At 35.7% G+C, this 18,727-nt stretch overlaps 1 protein-coding gene across 1 annotated transcript in view; it reads right to left on the reverse strand.

The window, feature by feature from the left end:
• The window catches only part of LOC121726816 (acetylcholine receptor subunit alpha-like), a 29,779-nt gene that overhangs the window by 10,389 nt on the left and 663 nt on the right, over window positions 1-18,727 (reverse strand). Inside the window, exon 2 of the mRNA XM_042114356.1 lies at window positions 2,270-2,400. Coding sequence (XP_041970290.1) covers window positions 2,270-2,333 — 64 coding nt within the window. The 5' untranslated portion in view covers window positions 2,334-2,400. The remainder of the gene's footprint in view (window positions 1-2,269; window positions 2,401-18,727) is intronic.

The raw sequence follows: 18,727 nt of genomic DNA on the forward strand, positions 1-18,727 counted from the left end.
CAACGAATCGTTGATTTTCTGGATTTTCTGCAGTTGTCTCTATCGCGTTCTGCGGTATCGGCTTCAGATAAGGGAGACAGCTATAGATATTACACGTACTTTTTTTCATTTCTCTAGCCCCTGTTGTATCCTCTTAAAGGCGGCTTTATTGCTCAATAGCAATAAAGCCGCCTTTGCGTTCTTGTATCTTTGATGAATGTATTTTATGTTTGTACAATATCTTGAACGCAATAAAGTATATTCTATTCTATTCTATTCTATTCTGATGGAAAGCAACTTCCATCGCCCATGGACACTCGCAGCATCTGGAGAGCTTCAGGTGCATTGGCGGTCTTTTAAGAGGGAATAGGGTAATAGGGGAGGGTAGGGATGGGAAGGGAAGGGAATATGGTAGGGGATTGGGCCTCCGGTAAACTCACTCACTCGGCGAAACACAGCGCAAGCGCTGCTTCACGCCTGTTTTCTGTGAGAACGTGGTATTTCTCCGGTCGAGCCGGCCCATTCGTGCCGAAGCATGGCTCTCCCACATGCGCTGCCAGGTCCCGCCGGGCACCTGCGGCGCGGTCTTTTTGCCCACCGTGTGCGTTGATAATATAGGATTCCCTTTGTGCTATCGTTCGCGGCGAAACTGACCGGCCCGCCCCGCCCCTTCGTCTGCAAAGCGCCTTAGGGTCAGTAGAGTTAGGCCGTGTAGATTCAGAAGCTTGGCTCTACATGAGATCTCATATCTTTTTCACAGGGTAAACCTAATATGTGGTCGTCACGGCAACATTTTATAAGAAATGTTTTTGTTGGATTTCAGTTCTTTTTGTAAGTTGGTTCTTGTAAGTAGGTACTTATTTAAAGGTTTTTTAGTTACTATCTACAGTCCCGTGTAAACTATTATGTCCTTATTCATAAAATTCGTGAAAGTCTCATAATATAAGCCTCCCAGATCATTGGTTATAATATAATATATATAAAACTGTATTTTTAGTTTTGTTTTTAACGGACGTTTGTTTTTTATAATTCCTGGACGTAATTTCCTTCTTGTACACATTGGTGACACAGTATTAGAGCACATAAAATTCTCGGAAACGGATCACAACACATTACGTTATACGCAGGTGGGTGAAACTTTCGAACAAAAAAAATTGGGTTCCAAATTTAAACGTAGCAACTAAATTAAGTTGGATAATCTGTACAATTTTTAAGCAAGATCGACTGTGTTTGGTTGATAAAAAAGACAAAGAAGAAGTATAAAACTCAAATATTGATTTTCAGTTAGTGAAAATTATTTTGTAGCAACTCTTTCAAAAATTGAAAATTAGTGGATTAATTATTGAAAAACAAAAGGTAAGCCATTGTAAAATGGCATTGTAAAATGGCAATAACCGCAAATTGATAAATTGAAGCAAAACATAACTATGTCATACCGTATTCTAATACAAAGTAAGTATGTCATAGTGATTATTTGCTTATTTGTATAATAATTTACAACTTAAACTATAATAATATGAAAAAGATAGATTATTATTTCATGGAAAATATTATAATGTACCTATCACGGACGTAAAAAAAGTATACGTCCGTGGTACCTATCAATATGTATGCAGTTAATTTCGAAAATGTTGAAATGTATCTATTGATTTATTGTAGTAATTAATTGCACGTTAAGGTCATTAACTATAATAAATAATTTATGAATGGAAATGTAGTAAATGAAAAACTTTTCATTAATTTCAGATTTTTAGGTCCCTGTACTAGTTTGCAACATTTTAGTCTGCAGGCAATGGTTGTTAAGGAGATTTAAGGAGGAGGAGAAGGAAGGTATGGGATTATGAGAGGTGCGGCCACTAAGGGAAAATCCTCTGATCAAGTGAGGTGGTATGCAGCTGGCCTGAGCCCACGCGATAGATTTCAGCTGTCGTATGTACAGGGTGTAACAAAACAAAGTAATAATACTTATGTGTGTATAAAGATGCGCGTCCACTGGATCGGAATCGGAGCGTACGCAGCGGACGGATTTGTTGCCTAAACCTTGTGGATTAAATCTGTTTTATTGGTTCGTGTTTATTTAGCTATGTACAATATTTTTTATTGAAATAAAACATTTATTTGAGCTCATTTCTTTTTTTTTTAATTTTTGGTATGTTTAGAGTGGAAGGTTTTGCACTTAAAAAATTTAACTTTAGTTTCAATTAAAAAAAAATAATAAATGTTAATTTTTTTTCTACTAAGTCCGACCTCTTGTTACGTAGTATATGACATTCTCTTTGGTTATACGTACCGGCAAGTAGCAGGGCCAGGAGCAGAATGCGCGCCGCGCGGGCGGGCAGAGCGCGCGCGCGCATCTCGGCGCGCACATGGCGTCAGCGCATCGCGCGCGCGCGCCGCCCAGCCTCGCACCGCCCGCTACCGCTAAAACAACATTCATTATTTAAAAAAAAAGATGTCAGTTATTGTCAGCTATTCAAAAATAAAGTTTATGAACTACGCAATAAGATACACGTCATTTAATTGCCGCCTGTGTTGGCCTGTTCCAAATTTAAGTGCATTTCGATTTGCGCAAAGTAATATTAGGTTCTAGAAACGTATTCAACTTGTAAAAATTAGTTTTAACAATTCATTTATAAATTACTGTTCAATATTAAATTGATGCAAAATTTACTTCAAATAATATATAACATGACTGGTGAGACATGAGTAATAAATTAGGTACTTAATTTTTGACCCCCTTTAAATAAATGAATCATAGACACTTAGTAAAAATTACTATGCGGCCGGCGTGGCGGCATGCGCCCCGTGCCGCGCGCTGCCCCTCCCGCGCGCGGTGTCCATGCGTTGGGTAAATATGTAATTATTTAACTTTAAGATACATTTACTTAGTGATGTATAATTGATTTTTTTTTTCATATACTTAATATAATAGCCAAATATAACGTCCTCGAGTATTGAACATGTCTCACCAGTCATGCTGTATAAGGTTGATAAGACGTGATAACTGATAAGCAATAAAAATGCATTTCTCCCCAATTAATGATTAATACACGTTCACAGGGGTATAAAAAGATAACTGTGTTTGTTGTTATCATTCTAACATAGGTATGAAAACGATGTCGTTAATAAAACAACAAAAACATGTGACAATATTGCCAGTCCAAAAACAATTTCATATCGGAATTAGATCTCGGTAACAGTTTACTATAAAACGTTAGCCGTAGGTGCAACTCGCACTAAAAAAGAAAATAAAATATCCGAAAACGCCGGTGGTGGCGCAGTAGGTTAATTGCTCCGATGTTTTGCTTCGAATTTTTATAGCACGCGTTTTAGCTATATTTTAGTGTAGTTTTAGTCATTTTAGTACTAGCAAAATAATTTTATGTGTCTAAAATTCGAGTACAAAACGTACTAATCAATTATGTCTAAATTTATGGACGTACTTACAACGTAGACGTAAATTTCGTTTTGTTGTACTAAAATTGACTCATCTTATTTAATTATTTGAATTGAAAATAGTTATTTTAGATAACTTATTAGTTACTAGCTGTCCCGGCAAACGTTGTTTTGCCATATAAAGTATTTCGCCTATATTATTTTATTGAAGTGACTAAATAAGTACCTATGGCACCATGGCAACGTCCATCGCTATCCCGACGCACAAACAATGGTCGCTGTCAGTCTCGAGTTGTAATAATTTACTATTATTTATTCAACAAATGCACTTATCCGAGGACTACGGTAACTAACATTGTGACACTAGAATTTTATATATAAGATTATAGAAAATTGACTTATCTTATCACCTATTTCTACGGAACGATCTGTTGGGCTTGACAGTTAGTTTCGCCATCTGCGTGTGAATAAATTTCTTTTTATCTACTCGTAGTTTCATGTTTAAATAAATTTGAATCAAAATATTATACTTTTAGAACGTCCTATGTGTTGCCTAGATTATTGTTAACCTTAATTTTAAATAGTTCGCTCGACGTTAGGGCCTTTCCACACGACGTATTTTTTGCGCACTGACGACGCGCGTTTCTGATGCTCTCGTCTTCTGCACGTTTTCGTCGCGTTTTGGCAGATATAAAGTTTAAAACGTGTCGGCTTCCTTCCGTTTGCTGAGCGTTCAACTTGTGTTTGTATCGATACAAACGATCGTAAAAAAAACATCGTGTGGAAGGGCTTACACGCATACAAAACATGTCTTTATTGACCGTCTTTGACACAACACACACAAACAACTTGTGTGTGTTGTGTCAAAGACATAGCTAAGATGACTTGCACATACGACAAGACTGTGAGTTGTGACACAGATCTATTTTACGATATCAATTCACTGCAATCCGATAGATAAAAGGATCAGACGAATGGTCGCCGGTCGCCAAGCTTGCAATTTGGACATACCACAGTAGACAGTAAATAATATATTCGCACAAATGTTACGTATGATGTACCAAGGTGCACATTTTCAATACATTTGCAATATTTCGGTGGCCTTGAGCGGTACCAGGCTGACGTTACATGACAGTTCGAATGGAACCTTTAAAACGGTAATAGCATGGGAGTGAGTAGTTACGTTTCCTTAGTTGTTATTATTCGTAAATCGTAGCTTATATCCAATAATATTAGTAATTACTTACTGCCCTTATTTTTGATGTTTATACCCAAAATTTCGACTTACAATTACTATAGGTTGACTTCGACCTTAAACTAGGTGGGACGACGATATCTATTTACTTGTGGGTCTATGTTGAATACTAGAAGTAGGATATCATCATCATTCATTAAGAGATACCTGGGTCCAGTAATGGACGGGTACAGATTGATAAGACAGATCTTATATTATAGAGACCTAAATTTTAATAATTACTTAGTAACTGACCCTTAATTAAGGGTTAATTGAATTACTAACATAAAATAATTCATTTTACTTGGCTAACCGATTCCACGAAAATTTAAAGACGGGCGATCAGATAAAATAGCAATTTTATTAGTAAAGGTCCAATTTATGAATAATTGTGCCTTTCCGATAGATTAACATAAATTATTTTCCTCTGCAGCTGTTGCTAGGGAATTATGAAGCGGCTGAGTAGCCGCTTCATAATTCCCAATTTATTTTACAATTGGAGTCAATTTATCTTGACGATTTTAATATAATAAATTTTTGCGCAAATGAGTTGCAAGTGTCATCTAGTCTGTTTTAAGGCATCCATTACACGGTAGGTTTTGCTGTCAGTTTTACCACAGTCATGACTGTGAGTGTTGAATAACCTGCCGTGTAATGTGACTGATGATTGCATGAAATTGATTGACAGTTATCTGAATATTTTGGTTTTTACGTCATGCAACCATCAATCGTGACTTTTGAGTTAACGTTTAATGGCATTTCGTCAATCACGCGTCAGTCAATCAGTCGTCCATAATTATCTAGATTGAGCACGACGTGTAATCTTTGTGAAGTTTTGCGTATGGCTGACAATCAGTCGGAATGACTGTGTTATGTGGAATTAATTTCAACATTCACCAACAGTCAAACGAAAGTCATGATTGATGGAATTGACTGACCAGGGCATGACCGTCTAATGGACGCCTAATGCTTAAAGGTACAAGGAAGCCGGCTACATGAAGCGGCAGCAGACGACGTGTCGTCGCGATACTACTGGTCTCTATGTATTTCTGTGAAAGTGTCGCTAGCTTCATGTCGCTTGCTGCGGAGGGTATTTCATAGAAATACATAGAAACCAGTAGTGTTGCCCGCTGCCAACCGGTGCGGCACCTCAAAACTCAGCACTTTTGATGATTTAAGGATCCGTTTGTGAAATATTAAGTTTTAAAGAGGAAAAAATCGTAAGAGTCTATTGTTCCGCCCTTCTACTAGCTAAACGGTTGCTTCTGGAAATGTGAAAAAAATCACGAGAGTAGGAAATATGCTGAATTTAAAACGGCTAAGAAAACTTTATAAGTTTTTGAGTTATAGTCGATCAACTAAAAAAATGTATTCGGCGAAGTAAAAAGGAACTTTTCGTTCAAATTCCTTTGTACGTAACTGAGATGATGATTGTTAGTAGTGTAAAACACGTCATAAATGTACATTAATAGCAACCATACAAAAAATTATCAAAAACTAGAGGTACTACGGAATCCTATATTGCGCGTGGCCCGACACGCACTTGGCCGGTTTTGTAACCTTAGCTACTACAGTTACAAGCGGTAATGGTCAATACTCAGACAGCTTTAAACCTGAATGTCGCAGACGTCCTAGCTTCTAGCCCTCAACCTCTCGCCCGTTCAAGAAGCACTTGACCTTTGCGACCATATTCGTGCTGTTTGTTCCTACACATTCCTAAACGGCTAATGTTGCTTGTACTTTTATGCTTTTGATCATTGCATACAAGCATTGCTTTAAAGAGCTACGTAGAAGAGATATACAACATACATAGACATTCATTATTTCAGTACTTAATTTTAATGAAATTATTATTTCGACTTCATCTTTTTTATATAAAATAAGAGGCCAAACGAGCAAACGGGTCACCTAATGGAAAGCAACTACCGTCGCCCATGGACACTCTTAACATTTGAGAGCGTATTCCATCTTAAAAGGCCGGCAATGTACCTGACATTGCCGGCCTTTTAAGATGGAATACGCTCTCTTCTTGAAGGGTTCCAGGTCGCATTGGTCCGAAAATACTACTAGTGACACTTCATTCCAAAGTTTACAGTGCGTGGCAGAAAATTACGCGAAAAACGCATGGTGGAAGACTGCCACTCATCAAGGTGATGAGGATGGTGTAATCTTCGCGTGGAACGATGGCGAAAAGTTGCAGGCAAATCTTCATACACTGTCTGTCAAACTCTTCATGAAATAATTCTACTAAAGCATATGCAAAGGGACAGGTCTACAAAGAAAGTTGTAATTTTGTCGGTGGCAATCTTTTTTGTGAGGACGGAACTCATTTTAATTTTAAATAATGACATTGGTATACGGGTTAACAAGGATTTTTAGAGAGACTAAAGTATATATTTAAGCTATGCTAAATACGAGTAATATCGGTAATTTATATTTTACATTGACTATTTATAATATAAATTACCGATAAATCGATAAAGCTAAATAAATTTGATAGGTTTATGTAATCAAATAAGTTATTAAACTTATTAACTATGAAACAGTGGTATATTCGAGAGACCCTTAATTGACTATACATATTGTAATAAAGAATTTGAAACAAACTTTAAAAGATTAAACAACCCAGCTGCACAAAAGGTGTTTTGCATTTTCATATGATTGTTATCAGAATGATTATTAATAATAATTAGACAAAAATTATTCATTGAAATAACAACTATTAAACAAATTGTTATAAAGGCTACATTTTTTCATAACGAGTTATATAAATGAAATTGCGAAGCTTAAAGACCTTGTTTAAAAACAAAATATATTTTTATTGTTTGATGCTAAAAGTTGAAACAATAAACGACATTTATTTTGTCAAACGCAAGATAATAGATATTTAATTTCTCTTTTATACAGACTAACTAAATATATTCACATTCAAGGACAGGAGCCCCTCACTGCTAGTATGTTAGCGGCGGCTCCCTTACAGGAACAGAAACAGATGTTAGGTGAACGTCTCTTCCCACTCATCCAGAGAATGCATCCAGAACTCGCAGGAAAAATAACTGGTATGCTTCTAGAGATTGACAACTCTGAGCTGCTTCACATGTTGGAGCATGGAGAGTCTTTGAAGGCTAAGGTAGATGAAGCTGTTGTTGTTTTGCAAGCTCACCAAGCTAAACAGCAGGCTACTAAGAAAGATTAATTGGCTTTCTATTTTTTTCGCATTTCTTCTTGTTTATTTTAATATTTTAACCATTTTTATATGTATTAGTAAGAGTCCCGGTCATAAAAAAATAAAAAATAAAAATTGAAAAATAAAAAAGTAGAATGCACATTTTCTTGAACAACTTTTTAATACAATAAGTAAATCAATAATTATTATTATTGATCGATGTGCATATCTGCAAACAAAAATATGCAACTCAACATTTCTATATATAAAAATGTTATTACCACTGGGCACTTATGACTTTCATATTGATAAAGTATGATATAGTTAAGTCTTTAATCTTTTCATTTCTCCAAGTCTGGAGTAGGGTTTTGTTCTTAGTTTTTTCATTTCTTTCTTCTTCCAGTTATCATTGAATGTACACTGTATTGAAAACATTGTCCTCGATGTAACTGGACTCAATTTGTAATGAACTTATTACAAATTATATTCTATCCAATAAAAAAAATTATATATATCAAATATATAAGTTTTTATATTTAATTAGCAAACTATTACTGTGAAAGAATAAAATGTTACAATTAGTTTTTTTTTTAATTATAAATCAATATAAATCAATTCGAATTATTATAAATCAATTTTTCGCTTGTAAGAATACGTGGTCACGTAATTATTAGACACGTAGCGTTGACTTCTACACGACGTAGCTACATGACGTAGGCGTCTCCACTACGTCGTAGTGATTGCGACGTAGGCGTCTACGTGACGTAGGCGTCTACGCGACGTAGGCGTCTACGCGACTTAGACGACTTCGCGTTGATATAAATTGACAATTTTGGCGGCCTTACCCAGATGGTAAGGCCGCCAAAATTGTCAATTTATTTGTGTGACGTTTTTGTCGTTTTTTTCTGCAGTATCTTATGGTTGGAATATCCATCAAATTGTAGAGAATAACTGAATAATAAGTATACCGTCGAATAATTAGATGATAGTCCCTTGCTCTAATATTAATATTGTTGCGAAAACCCTTCAATTGACTTGTTTTATCGATAGTTTAAAATAAAATTTGGCTTTTTATTTTGTGTTACGTATTATTTGTGTGACGAATTTTTACCCCAAAGGTACTATTTAAAGAGTCAACGTGCAAATGCAGTGTTAATACGGCTGCACTGTCATCAACAAAATTAAGAAAAAATGCTAGGTTTATTATTTCAGGAGTAAATGAGTCTAAAATGGTCGTTATGTTTTTGTTTATGTGGAAAAAAATACAAGTAAATGTGAATTCTAAGGTAATAACAGATATTTTAATGTTATTGTATTATATTTGTTAGCGATGAGGTCAAAGGTATATTAAAAATCGCCCATTAATGCCTAGTTGCAATAAATAAATAATATAATCTAAAATTGTTGTAAATTCTAAGTCTTTTGTGTTGCATTTGTGTTACGATTATGTTACATTTGTGTTATCGTAACACAATCGATCTATAAAGCCGAATGCATAGTGGTATTTGGACGGCCATACAACGTGTTACGTGACTAAATTAACGCATAGCTTGAAAACTACTTCTCGGGCTCATCATCACAAATGACTTTTGTATGAAAACAACACTGAAATTGTGAAAAAAAATTGGTATTTTATTTCAACTGACTTCACATGAAAAGTATGGAACAGCTGATTTATTTTTTCGCTATTTCACTGTTACTTCCATACAAAAAGTTATTCGTTATGATGCTAGGGCTCATTATTATTGGTTTTCAAGTTGTGAGTTACTTACATGTTGTACACCTGTGTCAACCAACCAACCCAAACACACATTTTATCTTGTATTAAATCGTCTTACAGAAATAAAAAAATAAAAATTGTAGGTAATTTATTTCACCATTATGAAACCACCTTTATCCAAAAATGGTGTCACTTTTGTGTAACGGTAACACAAAATCTTTTGTGTTACTATTTGACAATTCTGGCGGCCTTACACATCTACATTCGGTCAAAGAAGCGGCTTCGATTGTCATCAGGGGCATATAGCGCATATAATAATTAACAATATTAATAGTATAATGAAATATATAAAGAGGTTATGACGACCTCTGTGGCTCAGTGGTGAGCGCGTTGGTAGCTAAAGCCGGGGGTCGCGGGTTCGAATCCCGCCGACGGAACAAAAAGTTTTCAAAGTTCCTGGGTCATGGATGTGTATTAAATATGTGTATCATATAATAAAATTCTTAAATATATTATGTATAGTATAAAAGTATTAAATATATTTCCGTTGTCTGTTACCTGTAACACAAGTCCTTCAGGTACTTAGCACGGGGCCAGACTGACGTGGTGTGAAGCGTCCATAGATATTATAAGAAAAAAGAACATAGAATATTTTTTATCCCGGAAAAATATATGGTATCCGCGTGATTAACGAATAATGGCGCAACGGAGTAGTCTGTAGTCTTCTAGTAAATTCTAGTTTAATATTTCGTGCTAAGCCCAAAGCTTACGGGTCGAAGGCAGAATATTCATTCCATACTTTCGAAACTCGTTACATACTCGCCATAGATTAGAAATGAAATGTATTAGAATACATCACGCGATACTGTGTGGGTGTGTGCTTTGTGACTCATAATAATATAAATAATACCAGCCAAGTGCGTGTCAGGTCACGCACGGAATAGGGTTCTGTAGTCGTCAATTATTATGGTTCAGCAATTTGATTTTTTTAACAGAATTTTTTAAATGGTCCCATTTTACAATTTATTATACCAGTTTCCGTGCGAAAGCACTAAAGTTATAGTTTTTCTTCACATTTCACTATATTTATTCCCACCATTATTTTTTTATGTTTCATGCAATATCCATTCAAAATTTTATCATCCTAGAACTAGCCACTTACATTGTAGACCTAAGGTGAACAAACAAGCGGACGGGAATTATCACAAACCTAAATTACGGAACAAAAATTCAATTTTAGGGCCTGCGGCGGCGTCATCGTTAGTACAAGAGCCTACTGGCATATTTCAGTGCAATTCAATTAGTGACTATAAAAACTCTCGCAAAATGATATTTAAAAGATATGCCACTGTATCTTTTCACTCGGCATGAGCCACTCGCCGACTCGAGGGCTCTTCCCTTGGAGCTCAGTTGTTTCTGGCTTTATATTACATTGTACCTTTGCCTTGTATACACAGCCTCTAGGTTTCAAACGTTCCGCTGTCACAGTTTTTATTCCGAATAAAATTTTTGGGGGCAAAGTTTCAATATTTCAAAAGAGCTTTAAAAGTTTTTAGTAAATTGTTTGATAGAAGAATACTACGATTTAAAAGTAATTTTATTTTTGTTGCTTTCTGGTTTTTGTAATTGTTTACTAAATTAATAGTAAAACTTGAACTAAGTATGCATTTTATTATCTCAAGCAAAACCTTGACACGTGGGAGAGCCTGCTTCGGCACGAATGGGCCGGCTCGACCGGAGAAATACCACGTTCTCACAGAAAACCGGCGTGAAACAGCGCTTGCGCTGTGTTTCGCCGAGCGAGTGAGTTTACCGGAGGCCCAATTCCCTTCCCATCCCTCCCCTATTCCCTTCCCTTTCCTTCCCTACCCTGCCCTATTACCCTATTCCCTCTTAAAAGGTCAGCAACGCACCTGCAGCTCTTCTGATGCTGCGAGTGTCCATGGGCGACGGAAGTTGCTTTCCATCAGGTGACCCGTTTGCTCGTTTGCCCCCTTATTTCATAAAAAAAAATACTAAAATGAAAAATCATAAATGTCTGATTTCAATGCACAGTATGATTATTAAAATACTCTTCTAAACATAGCTGGAATGAAAAAGGAAAAAGTACAACAAAACTACAGATAAAGGAAACGCGGAGAAAGTCAAAGAACTAATTAACTCGGTAAGAAGTGGGCGTGGCGTCGTAAACACAAACTTGTAAGCGTGGGATTTTCCTCGAGCCTCCACACGGAAAATATGCCATTTGCCGACTTATTGGACAAGTTTTTTGGATATAAACCATGACATAGAACTAGGGATGTTACAAATGCTAAATCTTCCTGTCTGTTACCTCTTCACGCTCAAACTGCTAAACCGATTTTGCTAAAATATGGTATAAAGATACATCGAGTCCCGGGAAAGAACATAGGATACTTTTATACCGGTGTACAATGTAAGGCGAAAATTTTGATGCAACGGAGTTGCAGGCGTCATCATCTGGTTTCAACATAATAATATATTTATTAATTTGTATGTCTGTTACCTTCTCACACTGCGCTGATTTGAATTTGACAATCAATCCTTTGAGTTCCGGAAAATAACACGTCGATAGTTTAATCCTAAGAAAATAAACGAATTAAGATATATAACTTGGTTACATTATACTGTTTTAGTTTTAAAACATTGTTCAGTTTTGCAACAATTTTTAGGCGAAATTTCTTTTGATGCTTACGCTAGAATTTCGTCTAGTACTAAATGTAGATACATCTCAAAAATATTGCACAATGCATCAGTGGACTATGCACGACTATAGTAACTGTATCACAGTTAAAATACACCAGATAGTGAGCCACAAGCACTCAAGATCGATAGAGACAAGCACACTGTATCTCCAGAAGCTCGACTTACTTGTAACTTTACCGCAGCTGTGTAAGGGTCAAATATCAAGTTAAACATGAGGCTTTAAAAAAACTTATTCTATATTAACCCGTTGTGTACTACGTAGTACTTCATTTTAATTTTTTTTAAAGCTTTATAGCTAATAATTGAAGTCGTAAGTGGATGAAGTAGTATAATTATTAACAATTTAAAAAATCGTTTTTTTGCATAAATTAAGGCTTTAGGATTGTAAAAATTATTTGAATTAAAAAAAAATGTGGATTATATTAAGTATAGCCACTTCGTAGTTTAAGTACTTATAAACCAATTATTATTGTTTTTGACCAATACATAATATTAAATTAACGACTAATAACTCTTCAAAATTCTAAACTTATACAATCCAAACTAATAACAAACATTTTATAACATAAGGGAACTCATAATAATATAGATATATTCACCATCTGGCTAATAAAATAGATATATTATTAGCCAGATGGTGAACCGGATAAGTTAGGTTTGTTTTAATTGGTTAAATGAGTTCCCTTATGTTATAAAATGTTTGTTATTAGTTTGGATTGTATAAGTTTAGAATTTTGAAGAGTTATTAGTCGTTAATTTAATATTATGTATTGGTCAAAAACAATAATAATTGGTTTATAAGTACTTAAACTACGAATTTAGCCCAGCTACTATACAGTGTATGATCAAACCATCAGACAGTATGATGATTCTTAAACTGTGTATGTTGTGAGAATGCATCCATACTTACTTAGTTACTTACTAATATTATAAATGCGAAAGTGTGTCTGTCTTTTTTTTTTTATGAAATAAGGGGGCAAACGAGCAAACGGGTCACCTGATGGAAAGCAACTTCCGTCGCCCATGGACACTCGCAGTATCAGAAGAGCTGCAGGTGCGTTGCCGGCCTTTTAAGAGGGAATAGGGTAATAGGGGAGGGTAGGGATGGGAAGGGAATTGGGGAGGGTAGGGAAGGTAATAGGGTAGGGGATTGGGCCTCCGGTAAACTCACTCACTCGGCGAAACACAGCGCTAGCGCTGTTTCACGCCAGTTTTCTGTGAGAACGTGGTATTTCTCCGGTTGAGCCGACCCATTCGTGGCGAAGCATGGCTCTCCCACGCTGTCTGTCTGTCTGTTACCTCTTCACGCTCGGACCACTGAACCGATTTTGCTGAAATTTGGCATGGAGATACTTTGAGTCCCGAGAAAGGACATAGGATAGTTTTTATCACGGAAAATGTACGGTTCCGATCGATAAACGAGTTTTGGTGCAACGGAGTTGCGGGTGTCATCTAGTTTTTTATAAAACTACAGTCTTACGGTCGCATTTTAGTGCCCCCGCAGACTACAGACTTTCTATCGGCCGTTAGTTTGGTCGGGTTGGGCTTTTAGCGCGCACACTACGCCAACTAAACAGTTGGGTTGGTGGTGAGTGCGCAGACTAGACAACAGTTGGCCGATTGTTCTCGCACGATTCCATTCATAGCGATAGATTTTGGAATGGAAAATTTTATTCGATTCGGATTTGTGCTGAGTCAGCCGACCACAATCGGCGTCATGTGCGCGCGTGGAAGAATGTCGTACTGATTTAGCATCGGCCGACAGTTTCCGATGGTTAAGTTTGAAGGCAATCGTATAGCCTTCAAACTTAACCATCGGCCGACTCGGTATCATTGTAATACTATGCGCACTTCCATACAGCTTCATACTGATTTAGATCCAAACTTAACTATCGGCCGATTAAAAGTCTACAGTCTGCGGGGGCTCTTAGGGTGAATTCAGACTGCAACGCGACGAGGCGAAGCGAGGAAATTTGTATGGATTTGACAGATTTCAATTGCGCGAGGCGACATGCCAATCTGTCAAATCCATATAAATTTAGAAATGCATCTACGCGTCGCGTTGCGGTCTGAATCAACCCTTAGAGCCATTCAATAATGAGTTTGACAGATAATGTATGGGGCTTATGTCAAAATCTTCATTTAATTGCAGTTAAGTAATTACTATTCTTCTCTGAGTGTGCAGTTACAGTTAGTAGATAACATTAGGTGAGTATTAAATAGTAATTATTTAGTTCTTAGATAAAACGTCCTACTATTTAAAACTAGGTCTATTCAAATGGACTACGTAATAGCAAAATAATATCAACCATTATGATAAAATAACATAATGGTTTTCAATAGCAATTACTTATTGGTGGTTATAACTAAAATGATGATTTGATTTTAATAACCTAACATCGATGTTGTGCCAGCCAGTGTTCATAATTATAGTTGATTATCTGATTCAATATATAGATATTAATTATGCTTCAGTTTTTCCTTTATGTTTAATTTAAAATTTTGTTTTTACATGTCAATGCTACAATATTAACATTATTATATAGGTATTAGGGTCAATTCAGACCGCAACGCGACGTGTAGATGTATTTATGTATTTCTAAATTTGTATGGATTTGACAGATTTACAAGACGTCTCACGCTCACGAAATCTGTCAGTTCAGTACAAATTTAGAAATGCATCTACGCGACGCATTGACTCTTAGATGTAGGTCGTAGGCCATGCTGTAATCTAGTATTTTTGTTTTCGATATTTTGAAGATCGTGGTTAGGTTTCCGCGTTGAAACAATAAAAATTTGTTTCCAGGCTTGGTTAGACCACACAGAGAAGAGCCTGCAGCAGCAGGCACACGCCGGCGTAGCCGTGGTGTAAGCTCACATGATCCCGCGGCCCGCCTAGGGCAAATAGTGGAGTGCCGCCGAGTTTTTAGTGGGTAGGGGCTACGTCTACTAGCATCTTTCGGGCGCAGCAGAGACTCACATACTTGCGGGCAGGACCCCCATCCTCCGCAAGATGCTTAAAACATTTTCTCGGCGAAAAACAAAAAAAAAGGCTTGGTTAGACAATGCAGGTTGATTTGCTTGATTGACAAAAAAAATCATGGGTCGTAGGATCCGTAGATATGTGTACTTAAGCTTGTAGTTAATTTGTTTCAATGGAATCGACTTCGAAAATAGCGGGGATCTATTATTGTCAAATATTGTTATCTGGGCATTTGTAAAAATGTGTGCTGAACGTCCTTATAGAAAACATAATATATAATATATTATGTTTTCTGTAAGGAAGGAGAATATAATATTATGTGCATCATGCCTATAATATTTTCAAACTATTTCTCATTTTTATAAGCAGCGTCCCTACAAACCATCCTATTGTCTTCCTCTGTATAAAACAATTTTAATACCTTTAAGAAGTTGAGATAAGAATATAACAAAGACGCCGGCACTCCTTTTCTTATCTTCAATGACAAAGCTTCTTACACGAAGTTTGACAAAGTTGAAAAATCGATGCTCGTGTAGTGGACGAACAAACATATAAATATGAACTTTTATAATATAATGTTAAAAGCATTCTGTAAAGTTATTACCGTGATATTGATAACAGTTTCTGTAGAATTTTGCTGGTAGTTTAGAGACGTTTAGAGAATACGAAGACTGAAGCTTAATTTATTATTATCTCTTTTAAAATGAAAGTCGATATGAGAATCAAGAAGAATCGTTAAACCAATTTTGCTGTTTGGCATGGAGATCGTTTGAGTCCCGAAAAGTGACTAAGGATACTTTTTATCTCGGAAAAATGTACGGCTTCCGCGCGATAAACGGATTTTGGCACAGCGGAGTAGCGGGTGTCATGTACCTAGTGGTAAATAATCTTATTCTAATATATAAAATTCTCGTGTCACAATGTTAGATAGCTTACTCTTCCGAAACGGCTTTACTGATTTTAACCAAATTTTATATGCATATTCAGTGGGTTTGAGATCGGCTACTGGGTAAGTACTTTTTATATTGATAAGTGCATTCGTGGAATAAATAATAGTAAATTATTACAACTCGAGACTGACGGCGACTATTGCTTGTGCGACGGGTTAGCGATGGACGTTGTCATGGTGCCATAATTATTTCGTCACTTTAAAACATAATAAAAACCACATTACAACTACAAATAATATATAGACATGGCAAAACAACTTTGCCGTGACAGCTAGTATCATAATGTTAAAGCATAATGTTAATGCATAATTTGTATTAAGGTCATGAAATTTTCGATATACCATCGTTAGCTGTGGCGTACAATATGTAATAAATACCAAAGGAACCATATCAAGTCCACACAGTTAACATTGGCTTTTGCCAACGTTAACTGTGTGAACTTGATATGGTTCCTATGTGTGGACTTGATATGGTTGCGTTTCATGCGATTGATATAACGTGGGAGTGAAATTTCTTGTTAGATGAGCGGCATTTTAGTGTCGTCATTATTTGAAAAATGGCATAAAGGCCCCTTCGTAGGTCTATGATGTTTAACAATGATTACGAAGCTGTCTGTAGCATGCAGAAAAGTTGGTATCGATGTGGACGATAGCCAATCATAGATTAATATTCCTTTTACAAGTTTACTATCCATATCTGTTACCGCCGCTACTTCCACAACGATCTCTATACAGGGAATTCGTACACACCCTACTGGCCTTTGCCCAGCAGTGGGACAGCATAGGCTAGTAAAAAAAAAGTTTATTATCTCTTATATTATTTCAAATCATCGTGAATTAACATTCTGCATTGTAATGTGAAGGCTTTTCCCCACGTTAAGCCATGTATGACTAAACCATGATTGCAAAGATGTATGTAGCATGCAGAAACGTTGGTATTGATGTCGATGATGGGCAATCACAGGTGAATATACCCGCTACACATTCTAATCATTTGTGTTGGTTTATCGTGAAATATCGCGAATATTTCACGTTAAAAATTATAATGTAAAAGGCCTTCCCCATGTTGCTTGCAGACTACGTTGAGGTCGATGTCATAGATGAATATTTCTTCTACAAGTCCATTATCGCTTATAGAGGTTGTAACAAAACTAAGTGATACTTTAGGATGTGTGTGTGTTCCGTATTATATGGAGTTGAATGTGAAAGTTTCTCTTTCAACGCTGATAGCGTTGAAAGAGAAAACATTTTCTGGTTTGTATGGGCAAGATTTTTGATGATTTTTTTCCATCCAAAAGTTTAACAAAAAGTTACTCTGTTAGCGCTGCTACTTCCACAACGAACTCTATACAGGGGACTCATATTACACACACTAAAGTATTACTAATGAATAATGAGTGTTGTTACACCCTGTATATTTAGTTTATCGTGAACTATCTCGAATATTCCGCGTTATAATGTAGGAAGGCCTCATGTTAAGCCATGTGGAATAACCATGGTTTCGAAGATGTTTGTAGCATGAGACGTTGGTAGCAATTTTTATAACGTCTGTATTATGAAAATTGCTACCTTACTACTTACTAGTCTTAGTTCAATATTGCTTTAAATATTAATCTTGAACTAATGCGAATAATCCGAATTGTAATGTAAAGACCCTTTCCCACGTTGGGCTACGAGGAATAACCATGATTGCAAAGATGTGTGTAGCATGCAAAAACGTTGGCATCGACATTGATGACTGGCAATCATAGGTGAATATTACTTCTATTATTATTTCGTTATCGCTTATTGGTTAATCGTAAACTATCGCGAATATTTTACACTATTTTTCGGACGATGTTTATATATATATATATATATATATATATATATATATATATATATATATATATATATATATATATATATATATATATATATATATATATATATATATATATATATATATATATATATATATATATATATATTGTGTATCATCCCACAAATGATTACTTATTGAGTTATGAATGCAGTCATGTTATATTTATGACAAAACAAATAAAATATATAGGTATGTAGGTATGTGGATTGACAAAAAATTCTTAAGCGACCAAAAATTCTAAGCGACCAAATAGCTCTTTTACCGCAGAAATAAAATGTATTCGACTTAAACGTCGTTTAGTTGGCTGAGGGGATATGTGAAATTCTTATGAGGTGCGCTCCTGGGGCTGCAGCGGTGCCAGATTATATTCACAGAATTCCTGTTTCTACCGGATAAATATTCGGAATTTTTTATCAAGAGATAGATTCAATACTTTATTTTCAGTGTTTTGAATATTTTAATGAACTCTTGAAAACAATTAATTTAATTAATTATAAAAAATAGGTCTTTAACAAAAGACTATATCAAATTTTAATTCGTAAATGATGCAATCGAATACTACTAATTATAATATTTAAAATCATTTAACAGTACAAACAATATTAAAAATATTTTTATTGCCTATGATGCCTGAAGTAAATACATAAAGTAATGAATAAACAGTTTAACAATTTCATCATATACAATTTTACGCACATTTGAACCTAAGAAA

The sequence above is a fragment of the Aricia agestis genome, chromosome 5 (genome assembly GCF_905147365.1).
Source record: "Aricia agestis chromosome 5, ilAriAges1.1, whole genome shotgun sequence".
In the NCBI taxonomy this organism is placed as follows: Eukaryota; Metazoa; Arthropoda; class Insecta; order Lepidoptera; family Lycaenidae; genus Aricia; species Aricia agestis.